This window comes from Carassius auratus, chromosome 7 (assembly GCF_003368295.1).
Source record: "Carassius auratus strain Wakin chromosome 7, ASM336829v1, whole genome shotgun sequence".
NCBI lineage: Eukaryota > Metazoa > Chordata > Actinopteri > Cypriniformes > Cyprinidae > Carassius > Carassius auratus.
The window spans coordinates 9,003,169-9,023,853 of NC_039249.1; the positions used below are offsets into that span (position 1 = coordinate 9,003,169).

The following is a 20,685-nucleotide window of genomic DNA, read 5'->3' on the forward strand; positions in this document are numbered from 1 at the left end:
GATTTGGAATTAGTGCAGGTTGGAGTCTGAAAGGAAATAGAACTTATCCAGGATTAACATAGTATTGAATTTTGTACAAAGTAAAACAAAACCAGGAGGCAATATTTAATCTCATGCAACATTAAAAAATGAATAATAATAAAAGGGCAACCTACCCTCCAAGGGTCTATCTTCCCAAGACTCGTTTTCATTCCTGAAAAGTGAAGGGTAGATAGAGATGGGTACATTTCCAGACTTCCAGCTGTTTCATTGGGGCACCGGTGTGTTTGAACACGTCTTTGACTGGTAACTCATAGTTAAGTGTTAAATCTGCACCCACTCATGTTCACCATACATCCAGGTGGCAGTGAACTATTTTTAACAAGACAAAACAGGTCTGTGATGGCCGACATTTATCCCTTGACTGGCCCCTTTATTCTGGCTGCTCAGTCTTCCTGTGCTCACTTGCGTCTTTTCTCTTGAAGCTTGTTATTTAAATACATACAAACTAAATTTGGCCATAGCTGTGCTAAGCCTTTTTCTCAAACAAACTACTGAACAGAATTAGCTGTGTGCCCAAGCTCAATCAGGTTTCTTACGATGAAAACTAGTGTGAGCCTTGTGATCCCCAGAATCCACCTTGAGGTTCATTATTCCGTATCAACTGCAGAGCAAGAGCTCAGAGATGAATGGGGCTTTTGTTAGGCTTTGGATATTGTATGCGAGTGCAACAGATGGGGGTCGCATAGTTTGGGTGTACAGTGACACACTAAACCTTGGAGTTGCCAGTTCTTCAGTCTCATAGGAAAGCAATAGATCCTTTATTTACTTCCTTCACATTCATTCATTTTGCATGAGAGAAAAAAATACAAATCTAGAAATATGTACAGTAAGTGCGTTATAAGCCTATATTATATATAGAGTAGCGTGACTGTACTAAATATACTTCAGTTGAGATGGCATCACATCAGGCAGCAGAAAATATCTCTTCTAAATATCTAACTTCTAAAAATTAATTTGTCACATCACAGGGCAATTTAGTGAAAACTACTGAAGCTAAAAATGTGATTGAAAAATCTAGTAACTTTCTAACATGACTTTTTAAAACCTAAAATAATTTGTTTGTGTGTGTGTGTGTGTGTGTGTGTGTGTGTACATTTTCACCGTATATGTTATTTATAAATATATATATTACATTTAATTTATACATTATATTTTGAATATTTAATTTTTAACCAAAATGTTGTCAACTAGCCTACTTCTTTTTATTTCTATTTATTCACACATATTGACACACATCTCTTTAATGAATAAATGATTTCCCCCACATAACTATCCCTTTTATTGCAGCAGCAACAGAACGAAAATGTAGCCTGGTATCAAGATTGCAGCAAGGATAAAGTTACACTCTCCGTGTGGACTGTAGAGAGCGCGCCTCACCGCGCCGCGCGGCAGACAGACGGGGATACAGTAGCCTAATGGATGGGGGTTGGGACAGATGGATTGTCTTTGCAGACAGACGGGAGGAACTTCTTAAATGAGGAAAGGCGTATTTGTTGTAGTTTGGAGGGCAGTTAAGCATCTCTACGTGGTGGGCTGTTTATCAACACAAAACTTTGTTGCATTTGGTGCATGTTGGTGGATAACGGAAGACTCGATTCACAGAAGTCTGGAGTGCTGAGCGATCTCACATTTTTTTAAAGAAACAACCACAGTTTGCTTCTGGAACACATTCTGGGTGAGTAGACCTGATAATGCAAACCGAAAAACACTAATTAATCATTGTCTTGGGTATTTTTATCCATCTGACAGACGCTTTGACCACACACTACTACTGTACATTGACACTGTTGGGGATATTTCCCCTTGAAAACCACATGCTCTTCGATTCAGCTTGACACTTTATTCTGTCTTATGATTGTTTACGTGTACTTATGAGTTGTGTACGTGTCGGGACAACATATGGTCTAAAGACATCCACCCTAAAGCGCTTTTCAGTTGCTATAGTCATCCCGAGTAATTCCGTAGATTATTCGGCTGTGGGGTCGATTAGTGAGGGTAAGCTTGTTTAGCAGCTGCTAAGTTTTAGACGCAGTGTTTTGTTCTGTGTGACAAGGCTGGACTGTTTTCCGCTCTAAGAAAAGATTTCTTTGAGAATTCCAGTTTTCCACACAGAGGCAGGTTTCTGCAAAGGACCAACTGTTGTGTTGCTCTGGAGTTTGTCTCCTTTACAAATAGTTTAAAGGGACAGCGAACTACCCAAAAAGTATGTTATTACTCATTCGTCCTCATGTCTTTCCAAACTTGGTTAATTGACTTGGTTCTGTGTAATTCAAACTGTAATTTTGAAAAGAATATCCTGGACACTTATTTTAGTATGAAAATTAATGAAGTCTGAAGCTCTCAAGCTCCAAATTGACAAAAACAATCAACAAAACACATAGAAGTATCATAAAAGTGACCCATGTGACTTATATATAATGCATAAAGCGTTCAGATCAAAAGTCAACATTCACTGCAAATTATTTTGCTCTCCTTGGCACATTTATAGGAGAATTTGCATTTTGAGATTTTGACCTTTTAGAGCCTTGATTTTTTTTTTTGAGCCAATTGGCCTAAACTGAAATAAAGCATCAAATACTGATGTATTTTATAGTTTTGTTGTTGTCATTGTAGTTTTTTAAGTGAGTGATGCTGGTTAAATAAAGAGTCACACACAATCAAAATAAATTATATGATATTTGTATTATAGAATTGACCCTGCTGTTTGATTCTTGAGGCTATCTCTGAACAAGTCTCGCCTTAATAAAATATTAAAGTTGTGATTAGAGAAAGTGGGGCAGATATGTTTGGCATTGAAGCCTGTCTTGTCTTGCTGGTTTATGGTTTTCTGCACGAAAAGGGATGAAGCAATTGTTTCAGTTTTTATTTATTTTTTTTGTATGTAAAACATTGCCTTTTTATAGTTTGGAGGAGTTGTCTTCTCCAGTTACTTCCCTTGTGATGGGTAATTTTAAACAGAGAAAGAGAAAGCTCAAGAGCATTATGAAGAGTCAAGTAAGCAGCAGAGGCACCTCCATCTTGTCTGAGGTAGTGAGTTTTTTCTTGAATTTTGATATGCTCTTTTTACAGTATTTTTAGTATGTGGTTGAGGTGTGATTTGTCTTCAAGGTTGAAAACAAAAATTACCATTTTAAATTTAAAATACATTTATTTTAAATAGTATTTATTATTTATTTAAAATAAATACTGTTTTTTTTAACCTTCTATTCGTCATTGACAGCTGTGGTTACCAGAGGTTTACCATAAAAAATATGGTAACAACATTTTAGATTTTACAGACTTTACAAAAACTTCTTTCATTAACTGTTTTAGTGTAAATATGCCAACCTATTGAAGTACTAATATCTGTTTGTAACATTTTACATAATACACTGATAATAACCATCAAAAACAGGTAAAGAATCAAGGTGCACAGTTACGGGACTGTGTAATGATTCATTTGTGTTCAATTGTCTGCAGTGGTCCTTGCACAGGTTTTGCCTTTCTTACAGCAGTCCAGTTTTGCAACTACAGTGAAAACAACAACTGTTTCCCCCCTCTGCCAGAATTGTAGGTTTAAATAAAAACGGCTGTGTTCTATAATTTTTATGTTAACCGAGTCACATTGTATAAATAAAAAGTCATTGACAATCTAAAGAAATTAATTTTTTTAAATATAAATATGCACTTGAATGTATGCCACATAAATGGCACATAGCAATTGTCATGTAATATAAACACAATGCTTGTTCTGTCATTTGCATTGTAAAATTAGCCCCACTATTTGATTATTGAGGCTCTGAACTAACAGTGACAGTCTCGGCTTAATAAAATATTAAAGTTGTGAATGGAGAAAGTGGGGCAGATATGTTTGGCCTTGAAGCCTGTCTTGCTTGTTTATGGTTTTCTGCACATGTGTGTGTGTGTGTGTGTGTGTTTGTGTGTGTGTGTGTGTGTGTGTGTGTGTGTGTGTCTATAGAAAACAGCTTTTTCAAATTGTAACTATACACCAGTTCAGTGCAAAAGAGGTGCACCAGTATTTCCAGATGATATTATATTGCTCTGATTTTTCACTGTATATTGCAAGTTTTGTTTCTTAAAAATAAAACATTCACACAGAAATACACTTTTCAAGGAACCATCATATATTCTCTAGATTGCTTGAACAAACTGTCATGCCACTGATGCTAAGAAGGCAGAGGTATCTGGTGATGGGCCAGAGGTCTACCACAGTTAAACGATTATAGGGTTTAAGTCTATATATAGGCATGCTTGTAAAGGACTTCCTTTAGTTAATGTTATTCAGTAGGCCAACCTGTGGAACACTCAAAAAATGCGCACAAATCTCTTGTGATAGGATCCAGACATAATGCAATTAATAAAATGCAACTATATCATTTAAAGGATTGCAAAATAGATAAACAATCAAGTTATAAAGGGGAAGAGAAAACCCTTCACAGGTATTTATTGGAAAAAAATGATGGAAATGGAAAAGTAGTATAAAAGCATTACAAACAAGTTGTGTTGCGTTCCAAGTCTTCAGAAGCCATACGATATCTTTATGTGAAGAAGAGAGTTAAACATAAGGTAATACCTGAAAACGATCCTGCTCTGTTAACGCACTCACATCCCATTCAAAAAGATACTCACGTAGCATGACACAATCGGACATCAGACACACATGGGCAAATAGCATTTTACAACCAAGGCAGTTTTTGAATATGTATTGTGCACAGACTGCAGCCCTGCTTGAATGCACCGTTGGAAGTGAGTGAACACTCTCTGTGATTGATTGGTTCTGTCTTGCATCATTTGCATGTGTTCAGATGAGTAGGAAAATAATTCTGTCCCACACAGTTATTCACTAACATGGGTTATTCATCCAATTCAATGTATACAAAATTATTTTGTTAAATACAATCAATGGTAAAAAAAAAACACACCTTAGTACTGATATTTTTAATAGAGTATAATACTTTTGATACTTGCATTATGTGCTAGGGATGGGTGCATCCATCCCTAGCACACAGTATGAGCTTTACAGCAGATGGAAAAGGCGATCACGTGTATTCCTCTCGCAAATCAATAGTTTTACCTCAGAAGACTTGGAATATTAATAATTTTTTAACAAATTATGTTTGTAGTTGTTTATCCCTCTTATAGCTTGTTTCTTATAGACAAAAGTTAGGTTTAGGGGCAGGGGTTGAGTTACGTGCCCATAAATGTGTAAATAATGTAATATCAATAAAACTGTTGTGACCGTTTACATTTAAAAATCACACACCAACATATATGCAATAATGGCAATATTATTACCCAATGTTTAATCATGATGATAAAATTCCCAGTGCCATTCGCATCCACATACAGATGCCAAGGCTTTCTTATTTAAAACAATAGAGGACCCTGCACGTTGAAAAATGAAGCTAAAGAGGTATCCTGTATTTCAAAAAGTGACTCCAAAGTGTCCCGACCAAACGTCAATATGTGATGAGTTTGGAGTGAGAATGGCTTGCATTTGTTGTATTTGCATAATAATACCGCAATGAAGCAAAACCATGCAAAATTGTGCTTTTGAAAAATGTTTAAACTAATAGAGCCATCAAGATATATCAACTTTTTCATGCGAATAATTCAGGCTACAGACAGTTTGTCCTGAGATTTACTGCATTCTCAGCTGCATGCAGTGCGATAACAGGGGAAGTGATTCTGCAAACAATCTGAAACATGGTTCATATGCAAATTTTCTATTCAGCCAGTTGATTATCATAGAGTATATAGAGATACAAGAGATACACAACAATAATTACTACAAGAGGCTTGAAGAATCTAAGGATGCTTAATAGCAACCAGTATGTATTGCTTCAAGACAGTGACCAACTTCTATGTTGTTTTATTTTATATATTTATGCGAGCACAATCTAACAGGCTCTAGTGGCACTGTTCCTGCAATTAGTGTACTGCAATCTGCTTTAGAAAAATGTGTTAAATGGCAACTAATTGTAACAGGCATGCACTCGTTAAAATAAAGGTGCTTCACGATGCCCTAGTAGAAGAACCTTTTTGTCTAAATGGTTCCTGTGATAAAGTTCTTTTGTAGAAGAAGGAAGGAGACCAGGGTCTGCGTTTCTGAGGCTCGTGGGAATTTATTAATCAACAAAAATAAAACAAAGTCGCAACACCTGCACATACGTTTAATTCAAACCACTGCTGGGCAATTCCACGCCTCCCCTGCCACAGTTCCATTAAGAACCTTTAACATCTGAAGAGCCTTTCTGTTTCATAAAAGGTCCTTTGTGGCGAAACAAGGTTCTTCATGTTATAAAAAGGTAAGAAAGAGATGGTTCTTTAAAGAATCTTTGACTGAATGGTTCTTTGTGGAAACAAAAATGGTTGTTCTGTGGCATCGCTGTGAAGAACCTTTTAACTTTTAAGCACCTTTATTTTTAAGAGTTTTACAAAACTGTCAATCCGGTTTAATTTCACTTACATTAAAGATTGAGAACATTACCAATGAAGTAAAAGTGGTGAAAGCCAGCAAACAAAGTTTATCTTTTGCAAGGCAGGAAACCAAATGCAGGAAACCTAAACCTGATGTCTTCCTTTTGAAATTCACATGGTGAGGTCCTGGTATGGTCTTTGGTACCCATAAATATCTCTGAATATTACTTGTTCCTTAATCTACAATAACATACAAACAATCTCAGATTTCTCTAGAAAGTGTATAAATTGTGCAAGAACCATTTGTCTGTTTGCATCAATTTGTAGTTCATGATAAGTTTTGCCCCTGAGGCAATGACAGCTGTTGTGTTTCTGGTAATACAGTTGCTTGGCAAATTTAACAACATTTTACTCCTTACCATTGTGGGGATATAAAAAAAATTATGTATCTTTGGAAGACCAGTAATGTGATACTGCATAAGACCATGTGAGGATAAAACAGCCCTAGCTTTGCCCCGTCCCGTCCGGGCATCGCGATGCTATGTAGACAGGGTGCAAAGCTTCAGGACCTCAGACAAGCTCTTTGTCTGCCACGGAGGACAGCAGAAGGGGAATGCCAGCTTATCAGGTACAGGGTGTGCCCTGCCTGTTCAGGTTGCAAGCTCACTCTACTATAAGTGTTGCATCCTCCTGGGTGCTGGCTCACAGCACCACACTGACAGATATTTGTAGAGCTGCGGCTGGGCGACCCCCAATATGTTCATTAAATTCTATAGCCTTCGTGTGGAGCCGATATTCTCCTGTGCTCTCACCTCAAATGGGTAGAAGCACTGAGACACCCCAGCTTCCCGTCAACTTGCTAAAACCACTCCAGAGAGTCCCTATAGGAGGCCCTGTCTGTCAATGAACCTATGAGAACCAGTAGAGGGCTAGGTTCCATGAGGCGAGACCCAAGTGGACCACATATGTGTAAAGTCCAGGGTATAGCCTCAGCGTCTCAATTACATATTGTAACCCTCATTCCCTGAAGGAGGTAATGGGGATGTCACATCCTGTCACCACAGCGTCTGTGCCACCGCTGAGCAGCCAAGTCACCAGCTCAACTCCTCAGCAAAAACCTGAATATGCACTGCCCCTGCTGCCTACTTATAATCACTCTGTGTTCAGCAGCAGCTGGATGCAATAATCGCCAGTCAGTGTGCATGTTCTGTTATTGCTACACACTTAAATAAAAAGTTGTCAAAATGCACTCCTTGGAGACTATTCATGGAAATGCAATCAGTTTTGTCTTAAGTGAACTTGAGCAATTGCGAGAAATATAAATGTCTCAAAATATTTGATCTATGTGTCAGATCTTAAAGCAGCAGTGTAAACCCTTCAGCCGCCGACTGCATCATAAATGTTAAGCGAACAAAAAAAGAGGAAATCACTGCTCTTGACTGAATCAATTATTAACTTTAATAAGAATAATCTATATTTAAAGTATACAGTGATGATTATTTTTTACATTTATTGCATCATAAAATGTCTGTTGTAGGCTATTTGAAATGCGGTTTGTTTTTTAATGGTTCAAACACTGATGAATAGAATAACCTGACACAAACTTATTTTTATTATTAAAAATTCATACTTTTATTAGCTTGTTTTTTTTTTATTGAGATAAAAGGTGAATTTACCCTTGAATTTATACATTTATTTTTATGATGGATAAAGCCATGTCCCGCCCTTTCATTATTCTCAATCTAAAACATGTTTCACTCTGAAATATGTCACAATACATAAATCAATTCAGCAATAACTTCTGTTACTTTAAGTTTGCTAAGCAAAGCAGGACTCTAATTAATTTTAAAATCAATTAAATTCTAAATGGCAAGATACAATAGAGCAGTGCTTCCCTGTCCTGGAGGACCCCCTGGCCTGCACATTTTTTATGTCTCCCTAATCGGGCACACACAATTTAGTTCTTGCAGTCTCTACTAACGAGCTGAATAGTGGAATCAGGTGTGATAGATAAGAGAGACATACAACAGTTTCTGTGCAGGGGGGCAGGTTTGGGAAGCAATGCAATAGAGGTTTGCTTTTGTTACATTTAAAGAGACATTACATTTTTCTAGTTGTAAAGGTTAAAACAATGTTTAGATACTAATAAATAATAGTGTTTCGTTGGACTCTGACTTTGCTGTTTGGGACTTGGAATTGTCTTGGACTTGATTGGTTAAAGACTCTGACTTCACTTGGGTGGATTCGAACCCAAAACTCATACAAACTCAGTCCAAACTAACCCAAACCATTACATATTGTCAGTTATGTGTATGTGGTGACATCAGAATCCTTTCCCTCAACAAAATTTGACAAGTGCTCACACAAGATTTTATCTCTGTATACAAGGTATAAATGGGCATCTGTGATTGGATCACCCAGATATCTGGGGCCTTCCTTAAGTGAATTGTTTAGGAGATGTTTGGAACAGAGATGCTTATTGAGTTTTATTGGCTTTGGAGCTATTTGTCATTCCAAGAATCCCTGATGCAGTTTTGCAGTTTTATTAGATTTCAAGTGGTGAGGGGGTGTTAGTTAATTACATCTTCAGAGTTCATGCCAATGTTTTCTGCTTTTCAGCATCTCTTTGTTGCATTGTCCTCACTCCAGGCAACACTGAACACAGAGCGACCCGTCTGACTCATGAACAAATAAATCTTTATGAGTTCATCGAAACCAATTTTAAACAGATTTTCATTTAATTTATGAGTTATTGGCTTGAATTGATGATATATGCTGGATTTCTCTGATCGTTTCATCTGCATTTAAACAAAGCTTCTTTTACAATCAACTGCAATCTCACATTCACATCTGCCTCCATTAAATCAACAATCTGCCATTTTTTTTCACTCAGTTTCACATCATTTACATTGTGACTTTAAAATGTACGATCACTATAATGTTATATTGCTATCAGATAACTGACATTAAAGTATAAACATGACCCTGGACCACAAAAAAATCAGTCTCAAGTGTCAATATTTCGAAATTAAGATTTATACATAATATGGAAGCCGACTAAATAATGACATTGATGTATGGTTTATTAGGATCGGACAATATTTGGCCGAGATGCAACAATTTGAAAATCTGGAATCAGAGGATGCAAAAAAATCTAAATACTGAGAACATCACCTTTGAATTTGCCCAAATCAATTATTAGCAATGCTTATTACTAACCAAAAATTAAGATTTTCTATATTTACAGTAGGAAATTTACAAAAATTATTTCTCTGATATTTCTTTACTAAATATCCTAATGATTTTTGGCATAAAAGAAAAAAATCAATAATTTTTACCCATACAATGTTTTTTTTTGGCTATTGCTAAAAATATACCCCAGCAACTTAAGAATGGTTTTGTGGTGCAGGGACACACACACACAAAAAAAAAAACAAGGTTCTGAAAGCTTTTTTAATTTGGCATATTATTTAGTATAGTTGGCAGGCATGTACTGGCCATCGGGACTACCGGGAGATTCCCGGTGGGCTGTGGTCTGGTTGGGCCGGTGCGTTATGTATTTTGTTTTTAAATCATTATTTATCGCAAATATATTCGTAAGTATATTTTTGTACAGTCCAATTCCGGCCTTACGTGTCTCTCTCATGAAGCCGCAAAATGCTTTTTTTTTTACGTTAGTCACAATAATTTATTTAAAACATTACTAAAAGCAGTATAAAGAACAGATAAAACGACGCGTGCTCATGATGCTGATGCGAGCTGCGAGACGTGACGTGTTCACTGCTCATTGGCCAATCAGAATCAAGTTCTAGCCTTGAAAAGCGGCCGCTTTACAACTGCGACGAAATTCAATATGTTAAATAATAAAATAACTAAGCGTAAAGGAGGAGCCGAACGTTGAAAGAGAGAAAACGACAAGCACTTGAGGCAGATGCCACCAAATGTGTCAAGATAAATAAATTATTTGCTGGAAGGCAAAAGACTTAAGTGAAGACGTCAGCAGGGAGAGACTTGACTGCTGAGGTGAGACAGAAATGTAATGATATACGTAGGCTACTGCATTGTTTTGTTTCAAAAAGTTAGGATATTCCAGCTGTAATATGCCACCACTCACTGATCTATATAAATTACATTTAAAATTCTCAGCTCTCAAGTTCTGTCTATTTTATTACAAAATTCAGACAATACCGTTTTGGCGTCAGAGAATGTGACGTGACAGATCGCTTTAGTGCCTCAGTTCAAGGAAACCGATCATCTGTTACTTTCTGTTTAAAGATACAGTACAACTTACAGAAATTTATATATGCCTCAGAAATAATATCGATCAGTTATCAGTCAAAACAGCAGGAGAACAATTATTTCTCAGAATGTTACATTTACCTCAAGAAAGCCCTTTAAAGACCATAGCAGGTTAGTTGAGATTGAAAAATAGCCATAAGAAAGGAGTATTTTGCTAAATATGTGCACTACAGTACATATTTATTATATTTTCACCTAAAGTATTTTACATTTGATTATGCAATATCTGTACCTGAAAACGGTGCTATTTATGATAATTTTTTAACATTTCTATTACTGACTGCTCACTTGTCTTCATTAATGTTTGAACTTAATAGTTAGTGTTTATTGTGGTATTGAAATTACAAATGTGAAATGAGATTGCAGCTTATTTACAAAGAAAACAATAGCAATTTTATTTTTATCTTTGTTTATGTATTTATTTTTGGCAGGGCAAGAAAAGTTCTGAACCCTAGCATTGAGCTCTGCATTTGAATAAAGTGACGTGACATTCAGCCAAGTATGGTGACCCACACTCAGAATTCGTGCTCTGCATTTAACCCATCCGAAGTGCACACACACAGAGCAGTGAACACACACACACAATTTGAACACACACCCGGAGAAGTGGGCAGCCATTTATGCTGCGCCTTTTTAAAGGCCTTTGATTATGTTATGAAAAATGTAAAATAAATCACTACACAACGTTCTTTGTCTTAATTACTCTTTTATTTTATTGTATATCGGTGGTCTTTATAAATAATGCTTACTATAGTTCAGTGGTCTTAATACTAGCCTACTATAAGCAGCCAACAGGTCAGAGGTAATTTGTGTGAATTAATATAAAAAAAAAGTGTTATGTTGCAGCACATGAAATATAGTTACAGCAGAAATTGTGTACCCTAAGCATTAATATTTCTATTAGAATAATAAGAAGCACATAAATGAAGACCTTTAGATATTTAAAATAAAGCCTGATAAAATAATTTACATTTTCTTTGTTTATTATTTTAATAGTTTTTTCTTGGTTTTGATACTTAATACATTCTAATCATTAATTTTACATCCAGATTAATGTATGTATAGACATGTAGTGTGCGTGTGTGTGTGTGTGTGTGTGTGTGTGTATGTGTGTGTGTGTGTGTGTGCGCGCATGTTACATGCATGGTGGGCCGGTCTGGATGAAGTCCAGGGCTGATTTTTTGTCCCAGTCCAGCCCTGATAGTTGGTATAATTTAGAATATAATATTAATATATAGTTTCTGGTAAAAATAAATAAATAAATAAAGTTCCAAGTATGCTATGGTTTCAATCATTTAGGTCTATATAATTTTTCAAAGTTTTAGCTGACCTAGACTTGTCAAAAGGTTGAAATTTAAATATAGTTTATTGAAATTCGTAGTGGACTCGATTTCCAACATTTCAAAAGAACCTGATACATTAAAAATTAAAAACAGTATATACACAATATACAGTACACATCAACCATTCACGGAGAAACAGAAAGGCATAAACCTCAATATTCAGTAATCAACAATCTGATTGACAGTAGTATAAACACATTTTTAAACCTGTTCCACCAAGAAATTCTAGACCTTCTTCGAAAGGGTAAGACTTCAAAACAGGGATAGAGTACATGAGACGGGCTACTTAGTATCCTTTTATCCTCATTCAATGTAGATTGCTAGTACAGAGTTTGAATACTGGGTTAGTCTTTCAGTCATATAATTCTCATAGCAGTTTGAACAATATACAGTATCTTTTATTTGGATTTTACAGAAAGATTACTATAATAGGTGGACAAACCATACCTGATAACACTATAATATAGACTGATAAAAGACATAAATCATTTTCCTGTCAACTCCATAAAACCACAATCTACATAGATAATACAATCTTTGGTGAAATCTTTCACAAACCCAATTAACATTAATGTCCCACGTAAGAGATTTATCTATATGCACTACTAAATGTTTGTATGATTGCACCTGTGTAATTTCTTGATTGTAAACAGATACAGACATATGATCACAAATACTCTTAGGATCAAAGATGATTTCCTCTGTTTTCTTAATGTTTACTTTTAAAAAATTCACAAAAAGCTGATGATTTGAACGGTTTCTTCTTGAGGTTTGATAATCCAAATTTTGATCTAGAATGTAAAAATGGAACTGAGGTCTATATTTAGAATTGACTTGCGGGATAATAGGTTGTTGATTGATTGAGACCAGTTTCAATCACTATTTAAACAGATGTGTTCAAAGATATCCAAAGAAACCCACTGGTCCTGATGGTATCTTGTGCTTTTTATTTAAAGTCTGTGCAGAGGAATTGTCAACTGTATGCTCTATATTTCAAAGGTCTATTGATTCTAAATTAATCCCCGCAATCTGGAAGAAGTCTCATTTCATTCATGTGCCAAAAACGGCTCGTAACAATGATTTTTAGACCAATTGCTCTTACATCATTAATGATCAAGTGTTTTAAGAATTGTATGGTGTCAATGTTTAGAGAAAATGTTAGTAATCAATTAGATCCACTCCAGTTAATTGGGTGAACGTTGAAGTTGTTGATGAACACAGACATGAATAATGCTATGCCGCTTTTAGCTACTGCATTACCAGAGGGAGGAACATAATAAGTTCCACATAACGAAGTTACCTTTGTTAAATAAAACGGCCTTAAGCTTAAGTAAGCTTAAGCAAATCATAGGCGTACGAGAAGTTGTAGAAATATTTGATGCATTCAAATCATATAGTTTACATACTGTATTATGTAATAGTTGTTTGTCTTACGATAAAAACACTGCATGTGTACTTATCATAATGTTTTATGACATCGGGGAGTAGGCTAAACGTGGAAATCTAAATCTGAAGTGATGGATGTGCTGTTTACTTTTATGCTTCGCTCTCAATCACGTCCGCGCGGATCCTTTCAGAGAATCTGTATTTAGTGCTTGCAAAGAGCTGATCTGACGTCAGGCTTCGACTCACGTAGCTAGCAGCAGACTGGTCCCTAAACACCCGCCCACATTCACCTCTAAACACAAAGCAGTCCTTTTCTCTGTCTAAATATCTGCTGGTCTTCGAGTCATCGAGAAGCTGAAGCGAAGCACACGTACCTCAAGCAAACTGGAAATCTAACGCAGTCGAGTGCAGTCGTGCAGGTGTTCTGCTGTCGGACCATGGATGCGCGGAGAGAGCTCTTCCATTACACAGACGCCGTCGAGCAGATCTGAAAGGCATCGGCCGAGATGCACCGTAGCTGCTGTCACCAAGCGCCGATCTATAGTGATACCGGCCGGGTTTTATCATGGTTTTCAGACGGTCAGCTCGGTAAGTGTGTCAGGCTCAGAGCAGCGACTGGCAGCGAATGCTGTGATTTAATACAGCGGCTTTCTGTCTTTGTCTGAGCGAATTCTGCATCACCCTTTTTAGCAATACAAGGCAAGCGTATTGAGACATGCCCTTTTGCATCTCTAATTTTCCTCTATAGCCGTTTTTAATGCAGACATAGTTTGCAAAAAGCATTGGACAAAAGTCTGTTTGCTTTGATAAAATCCTGTGTGGCAGAGAGTTTAGGTTGCTGATGGATAATAGAGGCATCAGGCATGGAAAGAGTTTCTGATTACAGCCTTCAAGCTTGCTGTGTGTGTTTATTATATATGTGGAATTGATCTGACAAAAGATACACGTGTATGTCTCTTCTTTTTTCCTGTCGCTTGTCTTCCATTTTCAGACGCGGCTCTTTTTCATAATGTGCCTTTTGTGTTTCCAATTATGGTTTCTCCTTTCTTGCACATTTCACACTTCACATGCTCACATTCTTCTCCTTTAATGTCCTTTGGTTGGTCTTTTATGATTTCATGCTCTATTAAGGAACATCTCACTCTCTTTCTGTGCTGCACGATGTAAAAACTCATGCTAAACCTCCTTCTCTTGGTCATAGGAGAATGCGGTGGCTGGGATGTTATCGGTTGGGGCCCGTATGGAAAGCACTTCTGATATTTGTTGTCATCGCTTTTGCGGGACAACTTCTGGGAGTCATCTTCAACAAGAGGTAAGAAAATGCTGTTATTCCTTCTTCATTCCTTTGTCTTGTTATCTTGAACTGGATTCTTATAAAGCACATTGCTTGGTTACATATTTTTGTCATTTATCACCCAAAGTTAAGAAATAATGTTGCTTAAATGTTTCTGGATTATTTCCAGCTGAAAAAATTTATAATGCTTTAGTAATCCACTGTAAAAAAAATTATTTGTGGCTGGCTTTTCTGAGAAAGAAATTCAGTTCTCACTTAAACAGTTTACCACACCCACAGCCCCCCTTATAACATCTGTTATAATGTTATCATTTACTAATTTTAATGCTGCTCCAAATAGTACTGTCTGTATTGGTATTCTTGTTTAATTTATTCTAATAATATATAATGTTCCTCCTAGCAATAATAAGTGATGATATTCATATCACATTCTCAGAATATCACCGAATTCATTATTTGAGGCTAATCTGTTCTCAGCCATTCTCTTTGAAGTTGTTTATTCTCTACTTCCATAATCACTTCATCCTAATTATCACTCTTGTTTAATTATCTGTAACCCGGCAGGCCTTTTTGTCTTGTTTAATTTCTTTAGTTCATTTCACTCTCCATTTTGTCATTTTTCTTTGTATATCGAGTGGAACGGGAGATTCGTTTTTGTTCTCGTTATCATTTTTACAACATAATTTGTTCTTTCTCCACATTAGCTGGATGCAGCCAGAGAGACCTCACTCCATCTACTCTTTTCCCTCTGAGAATTCCCAAGGGGACTCTCTGGGGTCTTGCCAGCCACACACCCACATCATGTTCCTGAAGACTCATAAGACGGCAAGCAGCACCGTTCTCAATTTGCTCTATCGCTTTGGAGAGGAGCGGGGCCTTAAATTTGCCCTACCTGTGGGGTACCAATTTGGCTACCCACTGCCATTTATCGCTCAGAGGGTGAAAGGATACAGAGGCCCTCATGTGGCAGAATTTGACATTATGGGAAATCATATGCGGTTCAACAGACCAGAGGTACATCACATAATAGCTGGCATTTTCTCAAAAAGATCTTTTGAAAATCACTCTGTGGTTGTAGAGATTTGATTAATTATTTAGGGGTCCAAGCAATAAAATGGATTTGCTTCTTTAGTATTAATATTGTTTTTCTGGTGTAAATCAGTTTTAGCATCAAAAAATCGTAAATCCAATCAAATATATTTATGTTTTTATTAATTATAAGTACCAAATAATCATGCAAGTTATTTTATAATCGGATTCTTTTGATTGATGCATCTTTATTTTCTTTAAATAGAAACCTAAGCAGAAAAGCTATAGAAACCTTCTATGAAGATTTACATTCAATATTTGATTTCAGTTACATGATTAAAGTTGTTTCTTTTTTTAGTATGATTCTCTTTTTTTACTTTTGTTGCAGGTTGAGAAGGTCATGCCAGCTGACACCTTCTATTTCTCTATCCTTCGAGACCCTGTGGCGCTAGCTGAATCCTCCTATGCCTACTATAAAAATGTTGCTCCTTCCTTCAGGCGTGCCAAAGGACTGGCTGATTTTGCAGACAACCCCTATAAGTACTATGACCCCAGAGTCCGAAACAACCATTATGCCCGCAACCTGATGTGGTTTGATTTTGGTCTGGATCATACCTCCAACTTCAGCTTTGCGCTGGCCAAGCGCGGTGTGGCCGCAGTGCGTCGGAACTTCAAGCTCATCCTTATCTCAGAGTACTTCGATCAATCTATGGTGCTGCTCCGTCACGCTCTTTGCTGGCCTCTAGATGCTGTGGTTTCTTTTAGCCTGAACGCCAGGCAGCAGATGCCCAGTGGAAGATCAGGATGGGTGGGCAAGGCTGCAGCTCCAGCTCCTTTGGCATTAACAGACAAGCAAAGATTGAAATTACGTGAATGGAATGCACTCGACTGGCACCTTTACCAAGCTTTTAATCTCACTTTCTGGCAGGATGTAGAGCGCTTCGGGCGTAGTAGGATGGAGTCTGAGGTGGCCCTGCTTAGGACCAAACGGGAGGTTCTCACTCGCATCTGCTTGCGTGATGGCGGCCGCCCCATAGAGGCCAGCCGCATCCGGGACAAGACCATCCGTCCTTTCCAGAGTGGATTAGTGAAGATCTTGGGTTACGAGTTGCAGTCGGGACTAGACAACGCCACGTGGGAAGCTTGCCTACGCATGATCAGGCCTGAAATCCAATACAAAGACTTGCTGGATCTTCGGCAGTTCCCTCGAGCCCAACAACCCCAAGCTGCTGGAGGGCTTCCAGTAAAGAGGGAGCCCTCAGTACTCAGGAATGAAGACCGTGGGGGAAAGAGGTTGGTGGAAAAGGATTGGGATGGGACCATTCTATTTCGGAATCAATCATTAGAGCAGATTGATTCAAAAGTAAGACTTAGATAGTAAGCTAGTTGCACCTTTTTGCCTCAAGGTCAGTAGTTCTGACCCATTTTGGCTCAACGGGCCTCTGTGCTGCACTACTAGAGGAGAAGGGATATCAAGACACACAACACACTACTTTGTCATCTACTCTTCCTTCCTCCATCTTGCCCTTCTGCACTCTTATTTTACACAACACAGAGTTCCAGAGTGAAGAAGAGGTCTGTGAGAACATTGCAATGGTTGGGGTGATATAATGTTTCAAGCATGCCGTATGGAAGCTAAATGCACAAACTCACTAAATGGAGGAGAAGTGAGAAAATGCTGCTTCCCTGTGCATGATGAGTCATGGTATATTACAAAAAAACTTAGCAGTGCACATTATGTAAGTGATTGCAGTGTGTCAGACATACTGCTAAAAGCCTACTTTTAAATAGGTAACGTGTATTTGGTACGTTAGCCTTCAAAAGTTTGGGGTCAATAAAATTCTTTTTGAAAGAGCTTAATAATTTCATTCAGCAGGGATGCATGAAATTAATATGTAACAGTAAAGACATTCATTATGATATAAAAGATTTCCATTTCAAATCAAATATGTTCTTTTGAATTCAAAGAATCTTGAAAAAATGTTCATATGAAATTGAAAACTGGAGCAATAACTAATGAAAGCTCAGCTTTGCCATTTCAGGTATTAATTACATTATAAAATATATTACAATAGAAAGCAGTTATATTACATTGTAATAATACTTCTCATAAACTGTATTTTTGATTAAATAAATGCATCCTTTGTCAAAAAAAGACATTAAAAAAGTATTGAAAAATCCCAAACTTCTAAATGGTACTGCGGGTGTACCCCCAGTGTCACTACCAAAAAAGTTAGACTTGTGCATCCAATGAAATAACAGTTTGATACTGGAAATGCTGATTTCTTATTTGATTATAGTAATAAGACACAATGGATATCCATTTGCTGCATGATGAAATTCAACGAAAGTGCAACCACAGACCCTTCATTGTCTGGCACACAAGATTCAAACAGTGGTACTGTTCAGAGTTGCTGGAATTTAGTTTTATATCCATTTATTTGGGTAACAGGAATCTTGAAAGTGTTTTTTTTTTAAGAGGAATTCATTGTAGTTTTTTTTTCTATGCCACATGCATTTTTTGTGACACATTATAAGCTAATACGACTCCCATGGTTCTGTGAGAACATCTCCAGTTTTTAACACTGTGAAATATTATGACCATTCATAAAGGGCAAAATGGGCTGTAGATTTGTATTTACCTTAAGTGATTGGCCATTGCACTTATAAAACCTATAACAGTCTGTTTACTTATCGATGTTTGCTAGAGGTTGATATTTTAGCTTTTTATTTTGAAGTTTTGAATAAATATAAAATCTAAAAAAATAATAATAATAAAAAAATAAAATAAAAAAAACAATAGATGGTGAATGTTCATTGGCATGGTAAATGCTGTAATTTCTGAGGCCTGTCATAGACGTTTTACTGATCAAAACACCACCTGAAATTCCAAAACTCTGGTTATTTTGCCTTAAAGTTAGTACCTATGTGAAGCAGTGCTTTCCTATCAGAGCTTGCTGTATTTATTATGCTTTTGTATAAATTTCTCTGTGTATCTTCTGCATTTATACTCTCAGAACGTTTTTTCCTCTTATTGTGAGTGCTGAGATAACATAGTGTAGAAATTTGACTGGAATGCACTGTGCAAATCGCCCCATGTTTGAACAACCAGCTTTTTGTATGCAGATTTCAATGCACAGAGCAAGATGACATCTAACATTACCAATGAATTTATTTCCTTTGGTCTAAGGCAGATGGTATTGAAATGAAGAAAACACTAGTTTGGACACTGTGGCGTGCCTATTCATGTGCATTGTTTATTGTATAGTTAGAATTTATATGCATGGCTATAGTTAGCAATCATTTCCTTGTGTAATTGATAAACAACTGCGTAATTTGACTTGCATTTTAATACTCCATTGCATTCTAGTTTGGATGGTACTATTGCCAGTTAATTAGAAGTTAATTAAGTCTTTATCTTTCACTTTTTTCTGTTCACATTGGCTTCTGTGTTTCCAGCTCTTATGAATTGGTTATCGATGGAGCTAAAATAAAATAATAATAATAATAAGAAGAAAATAAAAACAGTTAAATTATTTAAATTCAGATTTTAAATAACAACTATGAAATTTAGTTTTCAGTGAATATGAAGGAAATTATTTTTTAAATAATATTTTAAAGTCAATGATTCAAGACAATGGTTCATTTTGATCTTACCTTTTTCTCTTTATAAACAGTACTTTTGGCAGATTTAATGTTTATTCCATTAAAAAGAAAACAATAATGCTATAACTGTGAACCCGTGTTTGAAGAAATTGACAGTAAACTGAATTTAAGCATTGATTTCCTGTTAACCTTGAGATGTATAGATTTTACATTCGTTCATCTCATTTTAGAGAAAGCTCTAATGAGTCTGGCAATATTGTGCTGTAATACCTGCGTGTCATACAAATCAATTGGTTCAGTGTCTTCATGACTCCTTAGATAGATTAACTGTGGTACTGCAATTTAAAGATAAACCAAAGAGGTACTGATGTTTCTTGAAATCTTGATATATGAACAATTGGCACATTTTTTCCTTACATTTGTTTACCAGAAAATTAATTCAGATGGAGTGTAAAGGTGCAAATGCAGCTTACGGTCTGCGTCAATGATCATCTCATAAGGGAGGGAAAAGAAATGGTTGGTAGTTTAATTAAAAGTGTGCTCTCCAAATGAGAAGAATGCAACAGTTCTCTTACAACACTATCTGTAGTCAGTATCAGTCAGTTTTATTTAAGCAGGATAGTTAAAATCATTTACATTCATTCTCTTCTGCACTGTTAAGACTATAATGCGATTCATGTGGTGTTTATGTTACGTTTTTTTTTTTCAAACCTTTTTACCATATTTATTATTTTTCTCTGTTACTTGAATATATGGAGAAACCTCTGTAGATGTTTGATGAACTTGATTATGTTTACTTGTATGTAGATGAACTTGATTTCGGTTTACTTGTATGTAGTAAAATAAAGCTTTTACATGTGATGAATTTGTTTCTGATGTTTTGTAATAGCATTGTTGTTCTTATCATGCAGCTCAGGATCTCACTACTGAATGACATAAGGTTGTTTCTGCAGGATGCATGTTACACAAAGTTAAACAAAACAGAAATAGGGAATGGAACTGTAAATTTGCATGTGTCTTTTCATGGGCACTAGCTGTGATCTTCAGCCTGCAAACAGAAACACAATAAGCACATGCATGTAATACTCTCAAATAGCTACAACTGTATTTGATTTTGAATGACATAATTCAAAGTTCAGTATTCAAACATTTAAATCAGCAAATGTAATATGACTTGCCTTTAATAAACAAGCTAAAATAAATGTATAAGCTTAACCATTTATTGACGTAAAGGAACAAAGGAAGGGGTAAAAATACATGACATAA

The 20,685-nt window shown here is 36.4% G+C and overlaps 1 protein-coding gene across 2 annotated transcripts; it reads left to right on the forward strand.

Moving 5' to 3' along the window:
* The first annotated feature begins 1,413 nt into the window (after positions 1-1,413).
* gal3st4 (galactose-3-O-sulfotransferase 4) lies at positions 1,414-20,284 on the forward strand. 2 transcript variants are annotated; one of them, XM_026267061.1, is made up of 4 exons: positions 1,414-1,717; positions 14,692-14,802; positions 15,489-15,798; positions 16,202-20,284. In XM_026267061.1, exons 2-4 carry the CDS (start codon positions 14,696-14,698, stop codon positions 17,189-17,191), a joined length of 1,407 nt encoding a protein of 468 aa, XP_026122846.1. In that variant the 5' UTR covers positions 1,414-1,717; positions 14,692-14,695; the 3' UTR covers positions 17,192-20,284. The 2 variants fall into 2 exon arrangements, with proteins under 2 accessions (XP_026122846.1, XP_026122845.1); XM_026267060.1 differs by lacking the exon at positions 1,414-1,717 and adding an exon at positions 13,585-14,078.
* Positions 20,285-20,685: the final 401 nt, after the last annotated feature.